This window comes from Hyperolius riggenbachi, chromosome 10, assembly GCF_040937935.1.
Source record: "Hyperolius riggenbachi isolate aHypRig1 chromosome 10, aHypRig1.pri, whole genome shotgun sequence".
Classification (NCBI taxonomy): domain Eukaryota; kingdom Metazoa; phylum Chordata; class Amphibia; order Anura; family Hyperoliidae; genus Hyperolius; species Hyperolius riggenbachi.
Genome location: NC_090655.1, coordinates 186,775,590 through 186,800,221, shown reverse-complemented (window position 1 = coordinate 186,800,221; position 24,632 = coordinate 186,775,590). Strand labels below are relative to the sequence as shown.

Genomic DNA, 24,632 nt, shown 5'->3' with positions numbered 1-24,632 from the left:
TTTGGAGATGGGGAAAGTGTGCATGATTATTTAAAAGTCCTAGACTTGGGCTTTAACGAAACCTACAAACATGACTTGACAGTTACATAACTTGTCCACTGTTTAACTGAGTGACGGTAGCTCACACCAGTCATTCCCTTGTATATACATTACCAGCGCATCGGCAAAAGTAGTCAAGCTGCTTGGAAGACTTTATTTGTGAACTATATCTGCAGCTTTATAAAAGAGGTGGATCCCTTAGGATCATTGCTGGGAGTGCTTAGAATGGTCAGGCCCTGCCTCTATGTCTAACCACCCTGAAGTGCCTAAAGGTTAACCTGGCTAATGCAGTTTGACAATTATCAGCAAATAGAATAAAAGACAGGATTGTTCTGCAATTGAAATATGCAACAAAAAGGTTATCTCAAATAAATATTGAAAAACTGGAAATCATGGTTACAGGACTCCGGCATACGTTTTATTAACGTATCTACACTGCTGACGGTTGTAGTGTAAAAAGCACTAATACATATTGCCCTGTCTCGAAACAGCACTGGGGAACAATGCAAATGTCTATGCAGCCTTTTTCTGTCTAATTGCTATTAGTGACAATTACAGGGATCTGTGCAGAAATTAACATGAGAGCAAGCACTAATTGTGGTGTATTTTCTACCGTATTGATGGCCCCCTGCCTGCTGTTGGAAAATGTACCAACAGAAATCAACGTTAAAGCAAAGCAAAACAAAACATCTCATTATACCTTCTGCTTCCATCACTAGCTGACCCTGGCTGGTAACCCACCATTACTTAACCACTAAATGAGACAAAAAAAAAAACCTCTTAAGTAACGCATAAGGTTTTGGAACACATATTTTGGTTAAAATGTTTATTTGACTTTCAGAAAATGTGTTATTAAAAGCAAAAGAAGAAATATAAATATTGTTAATATAATTACACATCTGTTACTCTTGTTTTTTATCTTCCCATAAATTAAAGAGCAAATCTGACATCATCCATTTATTTGGTTTTGGATTGCATGGGGGGTGGGGAGAGGGGGGTAAGAACCTCTGTTTGGTAACTGTTGTTTGTGCCCCTGTTAGGGAGAATTCATCATCTATTTCTGTGAAAGCTGGCACTGGAAAAGAAAATGGGGTGGATTCCAAAATGTTATAGCCGTCACCAGAACAGGAGTTGTGAAAATATCTCCAGTGAAAATGTTCATGTAACCGGAAGTGAGGTCATTCAGAGAGCAGTAAAAAAATGATTTTAACCCTTTCACCTTTTAACCAAACCTATAAAGAAAAAAGTTTTAGCTGGAGTTTTAGCTTAAAGCAGACCTGAACTCAGAACATCCTCTCTGCTCTAAAAGATAAGCAACAGCATAATAACATTTAAACAAAAAACATTTCTTTGTTACAGCTGATACAAATCCAAAAATAAATCTGCGCTGTTTCTACTTCCTGTTTCATGGAAGCAAACATTTTGTTAACAGCCTGTGCTTTCATATGAGCTTATCTGCCAACTGCGCCGTGGTAGTCATGTGACAAAGGGGAAAGCTTAAATTTCAACTTGTGATTAGACACAAAGGAGGAGAAATGAAACAGGCTAAACTCTCTAAATACATACAGGGTGCATTTATCTGTGCCTCCCTTCTGTGCTGTGCAAGAGTGAAGATCCACTTCAAGAAGTTTAAAATGATTTCATTGAGCTTTGTGCATTGGATGCCCCTCTTTAAGATAACTGAACACAGATGCATATGACCATTTGCATTGCAAAAACCTTCTTCAGCCGAAGTATCTACACACTCACATATACACTGTATATATATATATATATATATATATATATATATATATATATATATATATATATATGTCATTTTCAAGAGTATTATAAAAATGTTCTATTTTAAGAGCATTACTTTACATGAAGATTCACAACAAACATCCTTTGATAATATATTTTGCTGTTGGAAAAAAAATATTTTAAGTGGTGGGGAGATAAAAATTGCACGTGTATTCATAAATGACAGCAGATCATGGGTACTGTATCTTAATGTGAATGTGTGTAGTGCCACCTTCATTTTTTTACTTTGCATGAGAGGGATAGAGCATTGCTGATGGAAACACTTTGAAGGATACAATGCACAGCACAAGTTGGATTTTTGTGACCTTGCTGTAATATAACCTCAGCAAAGTTTCTCTTTGGGCGGATGCTCAATCCTCTCCAGGTGTTTACAATTCACCTTCTTCCCCTCCCCATTGGCTGCTGCCATTTTGAATCACAGGGTAATTATGGAAACACACTTGAGAAAAACACATCTAAGGTGAAACTGGAGGGTACTCTCCTCTGACGTGTTTCATTCAGTAAATATTTATGCAGAAATCTGTGTCAGAAAGCTGAACATCTTTTTCCAAACTGTCACAGAGCATCAGATTTCATCCAGGCCTTATTAAAACAGTACTTTCCAATGTCTGCATCTGAAATTACTTTTTAAGTACAAAAATAAAATTTAAAATGTACTTACTGAGACTATGTACGGTCACTACATTAAAACAGGAAGCAGATTATGACACTATCAATGGAACAAATCTGGATACTTTGCAGATATAACAGAGCTATTGTGTATTGTGTATGCTTTCATAGAGCTCACAGTGCAGTTTTACATGGTTTTCTATCATTGTCTCCTTTTACTCTTCTTTTTAAGTAATCATTTTCAGGTCTTACCTTGTTTTCTTTGGCCTTTACTACTTTCATGAAAGCTCCTCTGGAACCTGCAACTTCCCGCTCCTTGTTTGTCACTTTCCTGGTATCCAAAAACTTTAGATTAGGAAGTCTGTGCAGGACAAAGTACCTGTAAAAAAAGTGACTGTGATGAAAATTTGTCTTTGTCAAAAGATTGTCCTATGGTTCATATATCTGTGTCGGTCTGGGGTGCCCCTTTAAGCAAGGGGAGTTTTCCTCGACCTGTGGAAAAGGTGAGACGGGGAGCCCTTATGGTGTAGTATCGTTAGGAAAATTTGGAGGTACAGAATTGTGAATAATATATACTCACAAAGGTGGGTTGCAGTCCTGCAACCACCGTATTGGCATGCGGAAAAAAAACGCTTCCGCTTGGTAGCCCGGACCCTCTGGATCTGGGTGGTCGCTCTCCTCCTATGGTCCTGTACCCTGGTCGGCCGTGTCGCCCAGTGGTAGGGATGGCACATCAGAGAGGTGTTGGATACACAAGTAGAAGCACGTCGGTGGAGGCGCCCAAATGTATGCAATGGTAGTAAAATTTGTAACGGAGGTCTCTTACCTCCAGAAGAAGACTCTCATAGATGGAACAGATGGATCTGATCTATGCGCCCCCGCTCTGCACGGCTGGAAATAAGGTTATCTGTTTTATTGACCTGAGGAAGTGGGCTGTGTCCAGTGAAATGCGTTGTCTACAGTATAACCGTTTTTTTTTAATAAAGACTCCCTTGTTCCATCTATGAGAGTCTTCTTCTGGAGGTAAGAGACCTCCGTTACAAATTTTACTACCATTGCATACATTTGGGCACCTCCACCGACGTGCTTCTACTATGGTTCATATGTACATCTATCTCCCTGTACAATGAAAGTAAGAAGTTTTGTATCAGGATGATACCATTTATTGACTAACTAAAAAGAATAAGAGTAAGCTAGCTTTCGGCTGTAAAGCCTTCATCGGGTTTCAATCCTTTTTGCTTGCAAGTTGATGGCACAGACAGCTATATACATGCAGCATCAAAAGGGGATACACAGATTTTTTTTTTCAAGCATAAATACATGTCATTAAGATCCCTAAGTGAAACAGAACATCTAAATGGGGTGGGAGGTTGTTAGCTGAGATAAGACTCCTTGTTTACACAACATTCACAGACTAAATTCTGAGTTCACAAGTTTAGCTATATAGGCTGAGAAAGAGTTTTGGCATTAAATATCATGAGCCTCATACCAGTTTAAAAAGTTGTTGTCCTTATTCAAGCCTTTGTCCACCGCTTTGAACCAATTTATAAATTTTGTTTCTGCTATTAATCTATCATTTGATGTTTTGAAGCCACCCTTTTTTTGAGCAGTGACACGAAGATCATTCATGCTGTGTCCGTTGGAATGAAAGTGTGTAGCAACTGGGAGTCCAGATTCTGGATTGTTAATAGTTTGCCTGTGTCCATTCATACGTACGTAACATTGGGGCATTTAGCACACATGATCAGATATACATGATTGGTGGATTCATAGGAAAATGTGCCTTGTACTCTGTACTCTTGTTGTGAACCGGGTATCATTAACCTGTCAATGGGGTAAATATGTCTGCAGGTCCCACACCTTTTTTGTCGGCAGGGTGATGTTCCATTTTGTTGTGGCCTATTCAAAGAATTCTTGACAATGATCTGTTTTAGATTGGGTGGTTGCCGATCTACAGCACCTGGTTATTGACCAGGCTTTGTGACCCATACTGAACTAAGCAATTCCACTGGAAATACGTGTAGTTTATTCATGAACACTGTCAAAATGTTAAACAGTGTAAATTATTTAACATTTCACTCACAAGTTAGATTCTATATTCACATACAGGAAGCAATATAACAAGTTGTGTTGATAAGCAAACAAAAAAAAAATACATTTAGCTCTGCATCCCAAAAGTTTTATTTATTGTGTAAAGATTATCACACTGCCAAAAAAGATTGTGATGAGTGGATCATTAAATATACCCTTTAAGTTTCAAAATCTGGGAATGTCAAAAGAAGGTTTGTGTCAGAAGCTCCGGGAGTCTTAGGGTTATTTGATCAACCAAAACTGTTAATTTTGATGCCCAGTATTGAGAATTTAGTTTTTTCTCCAATACCTAGTTTCAAGAGTCCTTTAAGACTTCTGAGACTTCCCCCGATGAATCTGCTTAGCTTAATCCTAACAGCAGCCCCTGCTATGGGACTGAAAGCTACATTTTTCTATCTACAACCGTCACACCATTTAGTTGCAGTACTCCCTCGAATAGTCATGACCTTAATTTAGAATATAACCTTTGTCCCTTTCGTACCTGATGGACAACCCTAACCATGATCTTTCTTCTATGTCTTACCACACCCTCTACCCCTTCAACAATGCCTAACATAGATGGATCTGCTATTCTTACATTATTCTCATACTCATCTGATAGTTTCCTCCAGAACAGAACAAGTCTTAGTTTAATCCTCCACTAGCCTCTGACATACAGCCACCCCCAGGGCCGGATTTGTACTTCCAAGTGCCCTAGGCCAGCTGTCACCAACCACCCCACCCCCCATTAAATTCTGTCCAACCCTCTGAGTAGCAATAACTGGTTTGAATGGGCTCCCCACCATTTTGCTGCTCTACCCCTCATTTGGCAAAGAAGCAGTGCATGCTCAAAACATTCCCGGCCTCGGCTGCTGTGCACATCTGGGCAGGAGTGTAAAATTGCAAGGAGCCTGAGTAGACAGAGCATGTGCTGCTTCTTTGTCCTCTGTGTGACTGGCTGTAGTCAGAGCCACAAACGGATGACAGGGCTGCGCTATTGAAAGAAGCTCATCCAAAACAGAGAACATTGAGTAGTAGATCTAAAACTAGTAGTTAATATATTTGGGAGAAGCCAAAAGACAAAATGAATCCCTGTAGGTGCACCACAGCAAGATCTAGATAATAATCAGGGATATACTGAAGACACAGGAAGCCAAAAATTGCAAAAATACTTTTTCTTTTTAATTTTCAAAAAAGTGCAGAATTTTGTATACAAAAACTTTAAACATGTAAAAAAGTGCATATAACTGGTTGACAAAGGCAACAACATCGATTTGTTTTGGGTTGATGACCCTTCTTCAGGCCTTTATATATATAAAATGAACATCTGCACAATTGAATTACACAGTAGAATCTCATCTGGACAAATATAAAACCAGGATAGACCACCACAAGTGGATTTAAACGAAGAGCTGCATGGGAGCAGGACATCAAACAGGGTGGTTTGGATGTCCTGCTCCCATGCGGCTCTTCGTGATTAAAGTTTTTGTATACAAAATTCTGCACTTTTTTGATAATTAAAAATAAAAAGTATTTTTGCAATTTTTGGCTTCCTGTGTCTTCAGTATATCCCTAATTATTATCTAGAAGATCTAAAACTACACATGCTGCATAGATGTGCTTTAACCACTTAAGCCCAACTGGACGAGATTTCTCGTCCAGTTGGGCTGCGCGCACTCCCGCGGGTCGCGCGCGCTCCCGCGGGCCCCCCCGTGCGCGCCCCCGCTGCTGGCCGCTAGATTACCGATCAGTGAAAGGGATTATAAATCCCTTTCGCTGATCGGACCCCCCCGGAGAAAAGCCGACAGCGTCTCTTCAGATGCTGCGGCTTTTCTGAGCTCTGGGCTCCTTTCTTCTGCCTGGGAGCGAGATCGATCGCTCCCAGGACTTTTTGATTCTGGCCATCTTGTGGCCAAATAGCAAATTACACCTGTAAAAAAAAAAATTCAAATTAAACATATAAATATATTAAAAAAAAACCTGTTTACCTCCCACACCAAAAAATACCCACATACAAGTTTAAATAAAAAAAAAAATTACAATAATAAAAAAAAAAAAAAAAACATAAATAGTTACCTAAGGGTCTGAACTTTTTAAATATGCATGTCAAAGGAGTATATCAATATGATTTAATAAATTATGGGCTTCTAAACAGTGATGGATGCAAAACGGAAAAAATGCACCTTTATATCCAAATAAAATATTGTCGCCATACATTGTGATAGGGACATAATTTTAACGGTGAAATACCCGGGGCATATGGGCAAATACAATACGTGAGTTTTAATTATGGAGGCATGTATTATTTTAAAACTATAATGGCTGAAAACAGAGAAATAATGAATTTTTTCCATTTTTTTCTTATTCTTCCTGTTAAAATGCATTTACAGTAAAGTGGCTCTTAGCAAAATGTACCACCCACAGAAAGCCTAATTGGTGGCGGAAAAAACAAGATATAGATCAATTAATTGTGATGAGTAGTGATAAAGTTATTGGCAAATGAATGGGGGGTGAAAGTTGCTCGGATGTAAAAAAATGTCAACCCTTCGGGCTTAAGTGGTTAAACAGTGACAATATAGTTCTTAGGGCAAGGCAAGGAAGGAGAGATCTTAATGAGTCAGTAGGAAGTTTTGAAGTTTTTAAAACAGAATGATAACATTTATTAGCTACCTGTAAATAAAAACAGTGAGCCTTTGGCTTCTTCAGACTTTGTATATGTTTGTAGACTTTATACTAACAAAATGTTAGAGCACACAACTATATATACATTCCGCATCCGATGGAGATACATAGTTTGTTTTGCAAATATAGCTAGCAAACTGCAATGCTCTTCTAAAATGAGTCAGGAAAGAGTTAAACTGTAGCACAGAGAATGCTGTGGTCATTCCCTAGGAAAAAACAAACAAACCATACATTTAACAGGTCTCAGGTCTTTAAGAGCTGACCAGACCAGTAATAAATCTGAAACCGCAGAGGGAGAAGATTCCTATTTGTGATTATGAATTTGTGCATGAAAAAAACCTACGGAACTCAAGAGTTCTGCTACTAAACCCAGGCTGGCACTTCTCACAGCAGCTTGTATGTCCCCACCATCATACAGAGGGAGGACATAATCATCAGGTGACAACACATACTGACTGTCCTCAAACATACTCTGCACAAGTGAGAGAGATGCAGGGATCTCTGGAATTCAGGCATACCAGAGAAAATCAGGAGAGATGATTTACTTTGACATGTGACCTCTTATCTCTCAAAGTCCAGCGCCCTGCTGATTTTATCGCCCTAGGCCTTGACCTTTGTGGCCTTCCCAGAAATCCGGCCCTGGCCACCCCTAACACTAACCATCCACAAACTCTCTTAACCTGATTGATTTCTGTACGTACCTGTCAGCATAGAGACTCTTAATTAAAAAAAATACAATAAAAAATGTTGACATATTACCATGCCAAAATTCCCCAGCTTGTTACTGAGACACTTTACTATGTGTTATTAGATGGGCCCAAAGACCTCTTAAAACAATGTGTCTACATTAAAAAAGACTTAAAGGGAACCTGAAGCGAGTATTTATTTGGTTTTTATTTGGTTGCAGTTGAAATGCCAGTTTTGCTATAAATGTATTTTTACACAAATTGTCGTCTTATTGCTAGTAATAACAAGCTTGCATCTATAAGGCCTCAACAAGTCAACAAAATTATACTAAAGGCATTGAACTACAAGAGAAAGGGAATAACTAACATTCAGACAGGAATATTACTTGGGACAAGAACTTAACGTGGATTTTAATGATTAGATGCAAAAGGCCATACAAAGGGGACAGTAGTGAGATAGGCGCCGGCAGAAACAGAAGCAAGTTTGTCATCACTGGCTGAGTATGGATCACAGCACAGGACGAAAAGAGGACTCAGCCACTCTCATTGAGCGGGGAGACGTAGGAGAACAGGAGATGACAGCTTCTGTCTACTCAAGACTTTCTGTCTGGGGAATTTAGTACTTGCAAAAGGTGAAGCGTGAAGAGCAGGCAAGTGATATCCTGCATCTGTAAGACTAACAGTGGCTGTCTCTGCCAACCAGACACTCTACAGTCTAACCTGTACACAGACACGTGTGTTCATCTACCATAGGGAGATTGTATCCCTTTAATATCACTGCAATATCCCTAATAAGTTTGCTTTGTGCATAAGTCTTTCATTCTGTATACCAAAGAAAAGTATCACCCACTGCCATGTAAAAGTATGCACCAAACTCCATAAAAAGCATAGTAAACCCCGCTGAACTTAAAGTAAAATTATAAGAGTTGCATCTTTCTTATACCAAAGATCACAAAGTTTAACTGACAAATCCTGTAATAAATTGCTGACAGCCTCTGTGACTTTCGCTCCAAAGCATATTACTCATTCTGCCTTAAATGTAAGCTGCAATGAATTAGTGAAGTGGGATGTTTTTTGTCAAAGTGCAATACATGTGTCATACCAGCATTCACATGCTGGCCAAAACATTTTCTGCTGTAATAAAAATGATGATATGTCACCTCACTAGAGAGAAAACTTGTGATGAAGAGCAGAGATTGAATGTCTGTGAATAAGGACTAGGGCTTAGACTACACAGTCGCAGTCTTCATCCACTTGTTCCTTGTGGCTCTTCCGTTTGCGTGGCACAAGATTCCAGTCTTAGTGCAGATTACTACACATCCTGATCTGCATTTTCTTCTTCACTTCCTGCTTATATTTAAAACACACAAACAGACCGTGTATTGTGTTGCAGCCAAATATTTAACTGCTTCAGGTGCTGCAAGTAAACTTCAAAATTAAAAAGCCACAGGCTTGTTCAGCTTTCCGCCTTTGATGTTGCCATTAATACCTATGAAAATGGCTCAGAGCATATTTCCCAGCCAGGGTTTAGTTGACTCATTCAGCAGTTCACCTAAACCACAGCGAACTTTATTTTCAGGTCAAGCATTGTTGCTGCAGTGAGAGGAGTACAGTAAATGTCAGTTTCTTCCTATTAATAATGACATTGCTGCCACTGAACTTGTTGTCTAATCACTGTGCTGTTAACAATAAACCTACAGGTCATATCTGACAGAAGGACAGGGCCTCGTGGGTCACTCCCATCATAATTAAACACACCAATGTTGCTGTCAACCTTTTCAAACATTTTTCCAGCAAGTGCAAACAGTGTCAATAAACATACTGTATACAGTAGCTAATAATGCTACAAAACTATTGTATCACTGTTCAGGGGAAAATCTGGAAAACGAACATTGGGATTTCTAGCCTGTGTATCTAGTTTACCTTAGAGTTGTTGTCAGTCAGTATTCTGTCCCTTTACATGCAATGCAAAACAAAGTATGTTTAATGGTGTGGTGAGAGATATTAACCCATTGCGCTGCAATGTACCATCCCATTACTTTATCATCAGAAGCAGAATCATTAGGGCTAATTTGTAGAGCAGTCATGCCGGTTTCACCATTCTCAGTTTTCTCCACTCTTGGGGGTATATTCACTAAATTGTGGTGAGTAGAGCAAAAGGCAATACATGCAATGTATTACGCTCAACTCATGCACTAAGACATGTTATTCTGATTACAGCAGCTTAGTGAATATCTTTGTAACAGTGATGAAATTTAGTACTCTACTGACCTGAAAGGGATAAAAATACACTACACTAAAATGTTTTAAATGGGGTAAAAAAAAAAGTGACAGAAGGCTGATAAAAAAAAAACCTGATGAAAATGAAACACAAGCAGGTCGAAAATATGACAACCAAGGAAATGATGACAAAAAGCAACAGTGGTGAATAGAGGAAAAATAGCAAAATATGTGTTAACAGCATGCAGAAAGATGTTTCTTTGATTTCTTAAAGGACCACTATCGCAGAAAAAAAAAGTAGGCAGTTAAAATCTGACAGAACCGACAGGTTTTGGGCCAGTCTATCTCCTCATGGGGATTCTCAAGGTTTTCTTTGTTTTCAACAACATTTCCTGAACAGCAGTTTAAAGCAGTATAAAACCCTGGCATAATATTTAATGAAACATGTTTTCCTATTTTTTATATGCCATACGGTTATCATATTTGCTTTTGTGCATAAGTATTAGTATTCATTTAGAAATTATACGTTCCCAAAGTACACTTTTTTTGCTCCGAAAGCTGACTTTGCATTTTATTTATAACTGCTTTATTCATGTTTAGAGATGGCCCGAACCTCTGATTTTTGGTTCGCATACCGCGAGCGTGAACTTCTGCAAAAGTTTGCGAACATGCAAACTTCTGCGAACTGCAACTTCAATGGGGAGGCGAACTTTGAAAAATAGAAACATTTAAGCTGGCCACAAAAGTGATGGAAAAGATGTTTCAAGGGGTCTAACACCTGGAGGGGGGCATGGTGGAGTGGGATACACGCCAAAACTCCCCGGGAAAAATAAGGATTTGACGCACAGCAGCGGTTTAAGGGCAGAAATCATATTTTATTGCTAAATTGGAGGCCTAAAGTCCTTTAAAACATCTTGTATGTGTATACATCAATCAGGGAGTGTAATGAGTGTACTGCTTCACACTGACAGACCAAACTCACTGTGTAACGCACTGCAAACAGCTGTTTGTGTAGTGACGGCCGTGCTGGATTGGTGCGCACCATGGCCAGAGTGCAGGCGATAGCGTTTTTCAAGCTCATATGGTCGGGCTGAGGTAGCTCAATGACAGAACAACAGTGACTGAGTGTCCAGCTGATCGAATTTGGTCTGTCCACAATGAAGCAACGACCTTATTATCTATTTTCTTGGGTCAGGTGTGCCCCCCAACCCCAACACACTCATATAGCCAGCGGTCATTGCTTCATTGTGATACGCAAGCCCCAAGGTAATGATCACGAAGGGGAATTGACACATGTACATGCCTTTTGTTTTGTTGTTGCAGCTGCAGTGCAGCCAGAAAAATTAGGTAGGCATGTACACGCACCAGAAAAATTATTATAACGGCCACTGATAGCAGTGGCCTTAAAAATTCAGGAATTCGCCTGGAGTCCTGGTGGACCCTGTTGGTGGTGGCAGTCAAGCGGCCTGTAGGCAGAGATGCTGTGTGGAGACCGACTTAGTCTTGGGGCAGGCAGCCAGTCACATGGCGTGCAGGCAGAGATGCTGTGTGTGGGGACTGACTTAGTCTTCGGGCGGGCAGTAACCCTCCGGGATCCATGCCTCATTCATTTTGTTAAAGGTGAGGTACTGAACACTTTTGTGACCTAGGCGACTTACTTCTCAGTGACAATGCCTCCAGCTGCACTGAAGGTGCTTTCTGACAGGACGCTTGAGGCAGGGCAAGACAGAATTTGGATGGCAAATTGGGACAGCTCTGGCCTCAGGTCAAGCCTGCGCACCCAGTAGTCCAGGGGTTCATTGCTGCTCACAGTGTCTACATCCACACTTAAGGCCAGGTAGTCGGCTACCTGCCAGTCGAGGGTGAATCCTGAAGCTAAGGCCTAAAGAATATCCGCATGTCCAACATCACCATGAGATCGCTAAAGCGTCCTGTCGTTGCCTGCGTGGACCTGGGAGAAGGTTTACTGGCAGTGGTACCTTTATTCCTTTGTGTTGTGACATCACCCTTAAATGCACTGTAATGCATAGTAGCCAGCTTGTTCTGCATATGCAGCATCCTTTCTGCCTTCAGGTGAGTTGGTAACATGTTTGCCACTTTGGGCCTATACTGAGGGTCTAGTAGCGTTGCCACCCAGTACAGCTCATTCCCCTTGAGTTTTTTTATATGTAGGTCCCTCAACAGGCTGGGCAGCATGAAAGACGCCATCTGCACAAAGTTGGATCCAGACGTACTATCCAACTCCTCTTGCTCTACCTCAGTGATGTCAGGTAAGTTCTCCTCCCCCCCCCAGCCACGAACAAACCACGGGAGCGTTGAGCAGCACAAGTCCCCTGGGACACCTGCTGTGGTTGTTCTTCTGCTGCCTCCTCCTCAAAAAAAACCACCTTCCTCATCATCTGACTCCTCTTCCCCACACGACTCTTCCTCCTCCTCCTACCCCCTCTGTGCTGCCGCAGATATTGAGGAAACATCTGGTTCTGATGAGAATTAATCCCACAACGCTTCCTCCTGTAACTGTTCCTGTTCACGCTCATCCACAGCTTGATCAACCACTCTACGCACAGCATATGGGAAGGCATATGGGATCAAGTCGCTGATGGCGCCTTCACTGCGACTCACCATGTTTGTCACCTCCTCAAACGGCTGTATGAGCTTGCAGGCATTTCGCATGAGTGTCCAGTACTTCGGCCAGAACATTCCCCATCTCCCCACACTGTGTCCTTTGACTGTAGTTGTAGAGATACTGTTTGACGGCTTTCTCCTGTTGTAGCAGGCGGTCGAACATCAGGAGGGTCGAATTCCAGTGAGTCGGGCTATCGCAAATCAAGCGCCTCACCGGCAAGTTGTTTCTCTGCTGAATATTGGCCAAGCGTGCCATGGCCGTGTAAGACCACCTGAAATGCCCACACAACTTCCTGGACTGCTTTAGGACGCCCTGTAAGCCTGGGTACTTACACACAAATCTCTGGATTACAAGATTGAGCACATGCATGTGCAATGCAGGGTACATGTGTCAACTTTCCCAAATTCAAAGCCGAAATGAGATTGCTGCCATTGTCATACACCACGTTGATGATCTCCAGTTGGTGCGGGGTCAGCCACTAATCCACCTGTTTGTTTAGAGCAGCCAGGAGAGCTGCTCCAGTGTGACTCTCCGCTTTGAGGCAAGACATGTCTAAGATGGAGTGACACCGTTGTACCTGGCATGCAGCATAGGCCCTGGGGAGCTGGGGTTGTGTAGCTGGAGAGGAGCTCGCAGCACCAGTAGAGTTGCGTTGCCACTCAGCCAAGGAGGAGGAGGACGACAGCGAAGAGGATGCAGCAGGAGGAGTAGGAGAAGAAGGAGAAGGTGAGGAGGTGGCAGCAGGCCTGCCTGCAAGCCGTGGAGGTGTCACAAGTTGGTCCGCTGCACAGTCACGTACTCCCTGCTTGCCATCGGTCACCAGGTTGACCCAATGGGCTGTGTAAGTAATGTACCCGCCCTGACTGTGTTTGGAACACCAGGCATCTGTGGTCAGATGGACCCTTAACCCAACGCTGTGCGCCAGAGATGACACCACTTGCCTCTCAACTTCATGGTACAGTTTGGGTATCGCCTTTTTTGACAAATAATTGCGGCCTGGTATCTTCCACTGCGGTGTCTCAATGGCCACAAATTTTCAGAAGGCCTCAGAGTGCACCAGCTGGTATGGTATCAGCTGGTGGGATAACAGTTCAGCCAAACCAGCTGTCAGATGCCGGGCAAGGGGCTGACTGGCAGACATTGGCTTCTTCCGCACAAAGATTTCCTTCACAGACACCTGGCTGCTGCTGTGGGCAGAGGAGCAGAATGGAGGAGGTTGGCTGTGATTGTGAAGGTGCAAGAGAGAAAGCGGCTGAAGATGATGCACCTGAAGGAGGAAGAGGAGAAGGAGGGTGGCTTTGTTTTTGTGTGTTGCTTTTGCTCAGGTGGTCTTCTCATTGCAGTTTGTGCCTTTACTGCATGTGCCTTCATAAGGCAGTTGTCCCTACGTGGGTGTTGGCCTTTCCACGGCTCAATTTTTGGTGGCAGACAGTACAGATGGCATTGCTCGGATCTTTGGCATACACACTACAAACTTTCCACACCGCTGAGCAACCCTGGGGTGTGGGCACTATGGTGGCGTCAGCAGCTGATGTTGAAGGGCATGTTGGCTGGCTGTCCATCGGTGGCGATACATGGCACCGGACACTGCCACCAGCTGTTTCTGATGACGAGCTCCACCTGCTTCTTTCAGCAACTCATCACCTCCTACTCCTCCTCTCTGACTCCCCCTCTGAACTGTTCCCCTGTTCATCTCCTCTATTGGGAACCCATGTGGCATCCATATCATCATAATCATAATCATCCTCCCAGCTTCGCTTGTATCAAACACCTCCAAAACTGCACCAACAGCAGGTACTTCATCATCCTCCTCCTCACACGTTACGTCCATAGTGTCGCCTAACTCAGACATATGAGGTGGTGTAACTTGCTTAGCGCCTTCATCTTGTTGTAACAATAATGGCTGTGAATCAGTGATTTTCCCACCAAAAAACTCCTGCGAAGTGTCAAATGTAGTGGATGTGGTACTTGGAGTAGCGCTGGTGGCTGCGGAAGATGAGGTGTTCTGTGTTAAATAGTCAACCACGTCCTGACAATCTTGGGAGTTGATGGGACGTGCCTTCTTCTGAGCACTGTACTTTGGTCTCGGGTTGCACAAAATCACGTCAGCATGACCTCAAACAGACCTGCCGGGTGACCTGCCTCTGGGTCTGCCTTTGCCTCTTGTTTTGTCCATATCGGCGGGATGAAGTGAAAGGTATGCACTGACTTGACTAATACAATGTGCAGCCAGAATCCAGGAAAAATCCCGCTGCACCAGATGGTGGGATATTGTAAAAAAACCTTTATTAGTAATCCATCATCAAAGTAGCATACAAAAGCTCACGCGTATCGGAGCAACGGCTCCTTAATCATCACACAGGTGCAGTGAACAGGTATGCAGTGACTGGTATTACAATACAATGTGCAGCTGTCACACAGGTGCAGTTAACAGGTATGCACGGACTGGTATACTAAACAGCGTGCGGTCACACAGATGCAGTGAAGAGGTATGCAGGGATTGGTATTACAAATGTGCAGCTGTCACACAAAGGTACCGTGAACAGGTGCAGTGACTGGTGGTATATTACACTGCTTGCGGTCACGTAGGTGCACTGAACAGGTTACAGGTATGCACTGCAGTGATTGGTATTACAAATGTGCAGCTGTCACACACAGGTTCTGTGAACCGGTGCAGTGACTGGTGGTATATTACACTGCTTGCGGTCACGTAGGTGCACTGAACAGGTTACAGGTATGCACTGCAGTGATTGGTATTACAAACGTGCAGCTGTCACACACACACACACACACACACACACACACACACACACAGGTACCGTGAACAGGTGCAATGACTGGTGGTATTAACAATGCGTGCACTCACATAGGTAGGTAGGTAGGTAGGTAGGTGCACTGAACAGTGAACAGGTGCAGTGATTGGGATTACAAATGTGCACCTGTCACACACACACACAGGTACCATGAACAGGTGCAATGACTGGTGGTATTAACAATGCGTGAGCTCACGTAGGTAGGTAGCTAGGTAGGTAGGTAGGTGCACTGAACAATGAACAGGTGCAGTGATTGGGATTACAAATGTGCAGCTGTCATACACACACACAGGTACCGTGAACAGGTGCAATGACTGGTGGTATTAACAATGCGTGCGCTCACGTAGGTAGGTAGGTAGGTAGGTGCACTGAACAGTGAACAGGTGCAGTGATTGGGATTACAAATGTGCAGCTGTCACACACACACACACACACACACACACACACACACACACACACACACACACACACACACAGGTACCGTGAACAGGTGCAATGACTGGTGGTATTAACAATGCGTGCGCTCACGTAGGTAGATAGGTAGGTGCACTGAACAGTAAACAGGTGCAGTGATTGGGATTACAAATGTGCAGCTACCTGTCACACACACAGGTAGTCACTAAATGTGCTGGGCCTGGCAGTGGCACAGTAGGAATTACCACCAATGGGGCCAAAGGCCAGCTGCAACTGACTGACAGGGCTGTATATAATGCAAGTGGGCCACAAAAAAAATAGATCACAAGAACAAGATTAGCTCTCAAAAGAGCTGTTGAGGGGTGCTTTTTTAGCAATAAGAATCAGCAAGGGGCAAGCTAACAAGCCTACAAGAGCCTAACTAAGCTTTCCCTATAGCTATCTCTGCAGCAGCTCTCCCTTCTCTAATTACTGCAGGCACACAAGTGAGTCCAATGCCTAACGCTGCCTACCTTTTATAAGGGGGGATGGGGCTCCAGGAGGGAGTGTAGCCTGATTGGCTACAATGTGCCTGCTGACTGTGATGTAGAGGGTCAAAGTTGACCCTAACGATGTAGTATAGGGGTGGACTGAACTACCTTTTCAATTACCAGTTGCTCAAGTTGTTTTTTTAGAGATAAAAAATTATCTGAGAAAACTCAGGAGATAAGTTAATTGTATGTCACCATCAGTGGGTATTCAGCCATAGACTGTAAGGCTTCAAGTAACATGGTTCAAAGCTGAACTACAGTCAAAACTTACAGTTTACTCTAACAGATTAGCCACATTTTTCTAAATTCTAAGAACAATCTTTTGTTTTGAAAAAAAGACTCTGAAAGGGTTAACAAGTTTAGTTTCATTTTCTGCTATTAGTCACTAACCTGTTGCTGTAGTCTAAAACAGGACTGTGTTTCTTACCAATGTAAACTGGATATTATGTTACTATGCATGATGGCAATTCCTAATACTAGCTGAATGTGATGGGAAAGTTGTGGTGGGGATTACGATTTTTTTTTTTTACAGTTTGGGTGAAAGGCAGTTTGGAAAACAATATCATTTTTATGAGACAGGTTTTTAATTGCAAATTATGCCAAACTAGTTCTTTTTTAAGAACATTCTTAATCCAAATGCACTGGTTATGAGGATTTAAGCAAATAATAGATGGCATGGAAATACTATATAATATTCAGAGAATTGTCAATTTAAATACAGGAAAATAAGCCACTGACCTGTAGCGCTGATAGTCATCTTCATCTTTTTCTGAACTAACAAGTTCATTGGGGCAGGCTTGATTGCCAAGCAGACTCAGATACTCCAAGGCCGGAGCTGATACAGCCAATGAGTCCAAAAGATGATCCAGCTCTGTCAGGTATCATAGGAGATGTTAAGAAAAGGATTGGTTTCAAATATGTTAAACAATATAATGTTATACCAAATACTTTTAACTTTATGTATCAATGTAGACGATCCTTTCCTGCAAGGGGGTCTTCTTCAGATAGCAGTGGCATACCTAGGTCATGGGTCACCATGGTAGGGAAGTGACACCCAGAGTGAGTCCCATGCAGCTGCTTGTGTTCTGGCACCTGCCCTCTCTGTCTCCTCTGTGCCTGTGTACCCCATCCTGCGCTCCTCCAAGCTGAAGCAATACAGAGTGTTGCTTGAGCGGAAGTTGTGCTGCTGTTATCTCATCTGCTGCACTGGAGTCCAGTGATGTCCGACCTCCTGTCATCGCTTAGCTCATCCCCTAGTGATGGCATCTCTTCCCGCACTTGTGTAATCTTGTGATGCAGGAAAAGATGCCAGCACTAGGGGGAGAGCTGAGCTGTGACAGGAGGATGCACATCAGTGGACTTAGCAGAACCGGAGAGATAACAGCAGCAAGGCTTCCATACATGCATACTCTGAATTGCATCAGCTGGGGGTGCACAGGAACAGGAGGGGGCCACTAACACCACCAGAGAAGGGAGGGGGGGAAACCACTTGACCACCAGGAATATTATTTACATATACACACATACATATATGTGGGGCATGCAGTTTCTGCAGATTTATCATGTGCACATCCATGATGCGAGTCTGCCCTTCCACCACATTATGGAGAAATGCTGCCCTTTTATGTTTTTTGTTTTGTTTTGTTTTGTTTTCTTGGGGGGGAGGGGGTCACTGCCTTATTATGTGTGTGGGTGTCATCCCTTGGGGAGGAAATGTTGTCTAATTAACTTTAGGGTCACTTTGCCTAACTGTGTTTTGGGGGGTAACTCAGGCCCACTGTCTTTGAGTTACACTGCAACATTACAGTTAGCTCCGCTCACAACCTGTCATAGTCACACCCATTTTTACTGTGGCATGCTTTGCATGCTGCACTCACTCCTTTCTTTTTTTTGGATGGTGGGGTCTGTATATAAATAGAACAGGGCATCAAATACTCTAAGTACACCACTGTCAGGGAGCATTTGAAGTAAAAGGTAAGATGACTTAAGCTACATACTCACCTCACAACCTGGGAAGATGGATCTCAGCGACATCCAAAGACAACAAGTGCTCCCAGATCCATCTTCCTGGTGGCGGGTATGCACGACGGTACATGACGGGTGCAAATGAGAATTCAAGCGATCGTGGTACTTTACGTGGGAGTTGATGGGTATCTTTAAGAGGTCATACTTACTTACCTCCTGTGTAGTCTACTCCTCAATCTCTTTCTCCTCTCCTGTGTCCCATATGTCCACTGTGATCAATGGAATTCTCCGTCCTCCATTTTAAAAAAAGGCCATTAACCCATAACAGCTTCCTGGTCAACACACTGTTAAACTGTAATATCACCCACTTGAGCCATAGGGAAACATGGACATTATCTTGCACATTCAGTTGTAACCGACAGCTGCTAATATATAACTGACAGCAACTGGTATATTTCAGTTCTGACAAAATATTGTCAGAACTGGAAGGGATCATTGTAAGAAGAAAATGATGAGCCTCTGAGAGGAACAGACGGTGAGGTTAGTATGTAATATTCATTTGCAGCTACGTCATGAGTTTATTTTAAATAATTTTACTCACTTCAGGTTCCCTTTAAAGATTCAATCTGCCGTGACAGTCATTATTGCTGCATGTTGCTTATTGTCGTTCCTGTAATTGTGCGCCTGTACCTACGTCGTGAGGTCATAGAAATGATTGCGTGGCGCTCAAAAAATCGTGGCCGTCGGAAAAATTGCCTAGTGGGTACGACTCTTAAAGAGCACCCGCGGTGGGTTCTAAGAATCCAATTAGCATACAGAGGCTGGTTCTGCATATAATGACCAGCCTCTGTTGCTATACTGTTTCCCCCCAGCCCCCCTCTGCGCTCTGCTATGCCCCATAAATTACGCAGCGTGTCGATAGCCGGCTGTTTACACGTGAAGTGTCAGTCTTCCGTTCCCTTTGCCTCCTCCATAGCACCAGTCACCGCCCACGTCCCTTCAATCACCGGGGAGGGAAGGGACGCGGACGGGGACCGGCGCTATGGAGGAGGCGGGGGAGCAGCAGTCTGACACTTCACATGTAAACAGCCGTCGCCAGCACGGCGATTGATTTATGGGGCATAGCAGAGCGCAGGGGGGAGACTGGGGGAGACGGTATAGCAACAGAGGCTGGGCATTATATGCAGACCCAGCCTCTGTATGCTAATTGGATTCTTAGAACCCACCTCGGGTTCTCTTTAATGGTGATTAAAGAAAAGGCTAGTCTTTGCTGAAAAATTCAAGAAACTCTGCACATTTATCCATCAAACACTTCAGATGTCCCATTATGTGTTTAAATATGGTTAGGAGCGGCACATGTATTTGTCTAGTAAGGACAATGTAAGTTAGGAAAGAACCTGCTAGAACAATGCAGGATAAAGTGTATTAAACGACCCTATTATGGAGTAAACAATTATTTTCTAAAAAATTGCCTTTCCTGGTTAGCTAATTCTCTTTGACCAGTTTATAACAAATGAAATGCAATTAATCAAATGCAAGCTATGCAAAACAGCATTCTTCATGTGAAACAATGAGGGTTCATTCGCACTATGGGCGCGAGTTAGCTGCTGTTACATGACACTAGTGAATCAGAAGGCCCTAATTTAGTGTCCCTGCAAGCTGCGCATGCTATTGGCAGCATAGTGTGCATAATCGGGGAGCGGGCACACTGTGCACGCTATGCTGCTGAATTGCAGCATAGTGAATGCTAGTAATTAACGTCAGTCACATTAAAGGACCTGATCCCCGCACTCTGATTGGCCCAATAGGTGTTCTGTCACTTGACAGACAGCCTGTTGGGCCAATCAGTGTGCGGGAACCCGGTCCTTTAATGTGACTGGACCCGCTGGGGCTCAGGGCATGAGGAGTGGAGCCGACGTTAATTACTAGCATTCGCTATGCTGCAATTCAGCAGCAATTCAGCAGCATAGCGCGTGTGCAGAGTGCCCGCTCCCCGATTATGCACACTATGCTGCCAATAGTGCGCGTAGCATGCAGGGACACTAAATTAAGGCCCTCTGATTCACTAGCGCGTGTAACAGCAGCTAACTCATGCTGTTACCTGGCGCTAAGCTTACTGAATCAAGCCTTATGCATGGTGCTGTCAGCCTTGATGCACTGTACATTGTGTGCAATCCACATGATAGCAGTGCAGCTGGTTGTTCCCACGCATTGTAATGTGGCCATGAACATTTTATCGCACAACACATGCACTTTTCCATCAGGTTCTATTGCGTTTGGTCCACTGACATCTGCGGTATAATGCACCAGGACGTGTATGCCACGTGTCAGGAACACATGCACCAAATCGTGTTTGGGCATGCACTGTGTAGTGTGAAAGAGCTATTCATGTCTTCACCTATGATTATCAATAAATCAGTTGTTTTTAATTTGGAATGTTATATAAATGGCATTATTTATACAAGTATCTGTACAGAGCATTATCATACCTTCAGGAAATTAGCAAAATATCAGAAAACATGGCTGTTTAACTGAACTACATAACTGGTAAAGCAAATGCTTTCTGCAGTTATGGTATTCTAGTTTATAATGCAGAAGACACTTCATACAGTATTTCTACCACCAGAGGGCTCACACAAATATTCCTAAATGTGTTAATCTGTGCCACTTTCATACCTTTTACAATGTGTTAAAGCATACTTGGACTAAACTTTCCTTTATTTGATTTCCCCTCTTCCATGTTCTACATAGTGAAATAGCATTGTTTTTCTTATATACATTACTAACTACCGTTGCTAGCCAGAGGTACAGAATGTATTGTGTCTGCGTCATGGGAGTTGCTATCTTGTTTTCAGCAAATTCTGAAAATGACATTTCCTGCATCTAATACTTTTTTCTAAAGGTGCCCATACATCTAGCATTGTATGGGCAGATCAATCAAGAGTCAGATCCCTCTCTGATCCAATTTAATAAAAAAAGATATCTGTTGGCATACACCGCAGGCCAATTCCCAATCGATTTCAGCATGGAATCTCTTGGTAATTGGCCTTGTGACCAGGGTTGGTTTAAGGGGCTCCAGGGCCCCGGGGCAAACTGAAGCGGGGGCCCCCCTGGCCAAACACCCTCCCTTGTGGCCATTACCTAAATACTCCCTAGGACCCTTGCGTGTGAAGCAACAGTAATTACTCACCTGTCCTGGAGTGTGGCGGCTGCCCTATAGCAACTCTAGACACTCTGTAAACATGCGCTGGGTCATAGAGAAGGAGGTGGACAGCATGGCTAGAGTGGCTGGACCGTGCAGCCACCACCCGCCAGGACAGGTGAGTAACTGCAAAGGTTGGGGGTCCTGGGGCAATTGCCCCCTTTGCCTCTATGGCTCGCCGGCCCTGCTTGTGACGCCACCTCCACCGCCTGGCCACTGTCCCGCCAAATGTTAATGAACCCCCCCATGAATTCAAGTCTCACCAGTTCCAGCTGTCGTGAGTGTCCATCTCCTCCTGCTTTCCCATTTGTTTCACACGTGGTTGCTACGTATAGCACATGGCACGCATGTGACGTGACACACGCTTCACATATACGTGGCAGCCATGTGGGGGGTGAATGGGGAGGCAAAATTAGCTGGATGAGATTTGAATGCATGTTTTCCAGGGAGGGGTACATTAACATTTGGGGGGGGGGCAGCAGCTTGAGGTTCCATCTTGTTTGTCAGGATATCGCATGTCGCTACTGCCGCACACCTCATCGACTATGTCGGCCTGAAATTTCCCACCATGCTCAATTGATACATTCGTCTCATTGTCTGATTTCGACCATGTTTATGGCGGCACTGATTTCCATCCAATTCAATATAATTATGGACTCGGATGGTTGATCAAACTGCAAAATCGATAGATGAACAGTATGGCCACCTTTACTCTAAACAGTTCATTCCTCCCTGAAAGCACCTGTGAAATACCACTGTTTACAAAGGAACAGACTAACAGCAAGCTTATGGTGAACCAGAACTCATTGGAGTGTGTAAGGGGCTACAATGGTCCTAAAAGCCCCCTTACTAAAATGCTATGGAAATAAAGAAAACAGAAAGAATTTGCGATAATTCAGGTTGGAGTGAGCTCCGGGATGTCTCCAGTGACATCTCGGAGCTCACTCCAACCTGAATTATCACAAATTCTTTCTGTTTTAAGAAAGCAAACCTTTGTTTTACAAAGGAAGGAAGGGACAGTGCAGGGAGCCAATACACTTGACAACTGAGAGAATGTACTATTCAGGTTATCTAAAGGACTGTAAATAACAGAGACAAATTAAACATGTGTACATCCTGGCTAAGAGAAAAAAAATTGAAAATATATTTTAAATAAAAGGAAAAAAAAGAGTTTTGGTAAACTTTAAATTGAACTGCAACAACAATTTACTGTAGGTGCCATCAGGGCCGGCCCTAGACTTTTTGCCGCCTGAGGCAAATTTTTAAAAAATTGTCACCACCGCCCCTCCCCCCCCCTTGGGGGGGGGGCGCTCTGGGGGGCCGCCGAGCTGGAGGAGTAGCTGGCAGGACGGGGGTATTGGGCCAGCGGCGGGGAGGGGGGTCGGACCCCCCCCTCCCTCGCCTGGGTCCCCCGTCCTCCGCTCCCCTCCGGCCTAAATAGAAGCAGCCGTATGTGTAAGAGGCACGGGCGGGGAGGACACTCACCTCTTCCCAGCGTGCGCTCCACTGACGTCACTTCCTGCAGCGTCCTGCAGGAAGTGATGTCAGTGGAACGCACGCTGGAGCGAGGAGGAGGTGAGTGTCTCCCCACCCGTGCCTCTTACACATACGGCTGCATCTATTTAGGCTGGAGGGGAGCGGAGGACGGGGGACCCAGGCGAGGGAGGGGGGGGTCCGACCCCCCTCCCCGCCACTGGCCCAATACCCCCGTCCTGCCAGCTACCCCTCCAGCTCGGCGGGCCGGCTCCCCGCACCCACGGACGGGCGGGTGCCGCCCCTGGAAATTTTCCGCCTGAGGCAAAAGTTTCACCCCGCCTCATGAGCGGGCCGGCCCTGGGTGCCATATACCTACCTGTTAACCATTCCCACCTTTGATATATATTTTTATAGCTTTGTTTTAAACATGTTTTTATTTATGGTCTTTATTTTAAACTGTTTCTGTGTTTACTGACTCAGTACATACCCACTGTGTGTGTATATATATAAACACCTGTTTTTCACTTTCAGTTGTAAGGTGGGAATCCACCTCCACTTATGTGTCAGCTTTAATTGGCAAGAGTCACCTACACTCACACACCACACTGATCTGCTGCATTGCACATTTTAGAGAAACAACTGAGAGGCTGCTGATTGTTATTCTAGGTACTTCAACCTTCTCCCTTCTGAGTTTTAAATCAGGATGATACCATTTCAAACTTCTTGCTTTTACTGATGGCTAACACGGTACAATGCGTACGTTAAAAAGGGGCGCTGGGAAAAAAGGGCGCCGGGTTTTTAACGATAAGCATGGATAACGTTTCAAAAAATATTGTACTGTTTTTCGTTTAAAATTAATGTTTTTTAAAGTTATAAATCATTAAATAATGTGCATTAAATCGGCAATTGTAAAAACGTTAATCTTTCGTTTAAATAGTGAAACGTATAATAACGTTTAAAAAAAAATAAATTACTAAGTAACCCTCCCTGTACCTACCCCTAACCCCTAGACCCCCCTGTTGATGCCTAAACCTAAGACCCCCCCCCTGTTGGTGCCTAAGTAACCCTCCCTGTACCTACCCCTAACCCCTAGACCCCCCTGTTAGTACCTAAACCTAAGACCCCCCTGTTGGTGCCTAAACCTAAGACCCCCCCTGTTAGTGCCTAAACCTAAGACCCCCCTGTTGGTGCCTAAACCTAAGACCCCCCTGTTGGTGCCTAAACCTAAGACCCCCTGTTGGTGCCTAAACCTAAGACCCCCCTGTTGGTGCCTAAACCTAAGACCCCCCTTTTGGTGCCTAAACCTAAGACCCCCTGTTGGTGCCTAAACCTAAGACCCCCCCTGTTGGTGCCTAAACCTAAGACCCCCCTGTTGGTTTTTTCGTTTAAAAATAATGTTAAAAAAAAAAAATGTACTGTTTTTCGTTTAAAAATAATGTTTGGAAAAAAATATTGTACTGTTTTTCGTTTAAAAATAAAATTTAAAAATGTATA

The 24,632-nt window shown here is 43.5% G+C and overlaps 1 protein-coding gene across 1 annotated transcript in view; it reads right to left on the bottom strand.

Moving 5' to 3' along the window:
- LRMDA (leucine rich melanocyte differentiation associated) overlaps window positions 1-24,632 on the bottom strand; it is a 1,235,169-nt gene that overhangs the window by 486,048 nt on the left and 724,489 nt on the right. The window contains exons 4-5 of the mRNA XM_068258133.1: window positions 17,234-17,373; window positions 2,707-2,833 (exon numbers count right to left, since the gene is read on the bottom strand). Coding sequence (XP_068114234.1) covers window positions 2,707-2,833; window positions 17,234-17,373 — 267 coding nt within the window. The remainder of the gene's footprint in view (window positions 1-2,706; window positions 2,834-17,233; window positions 17,374-24,632) is intronic.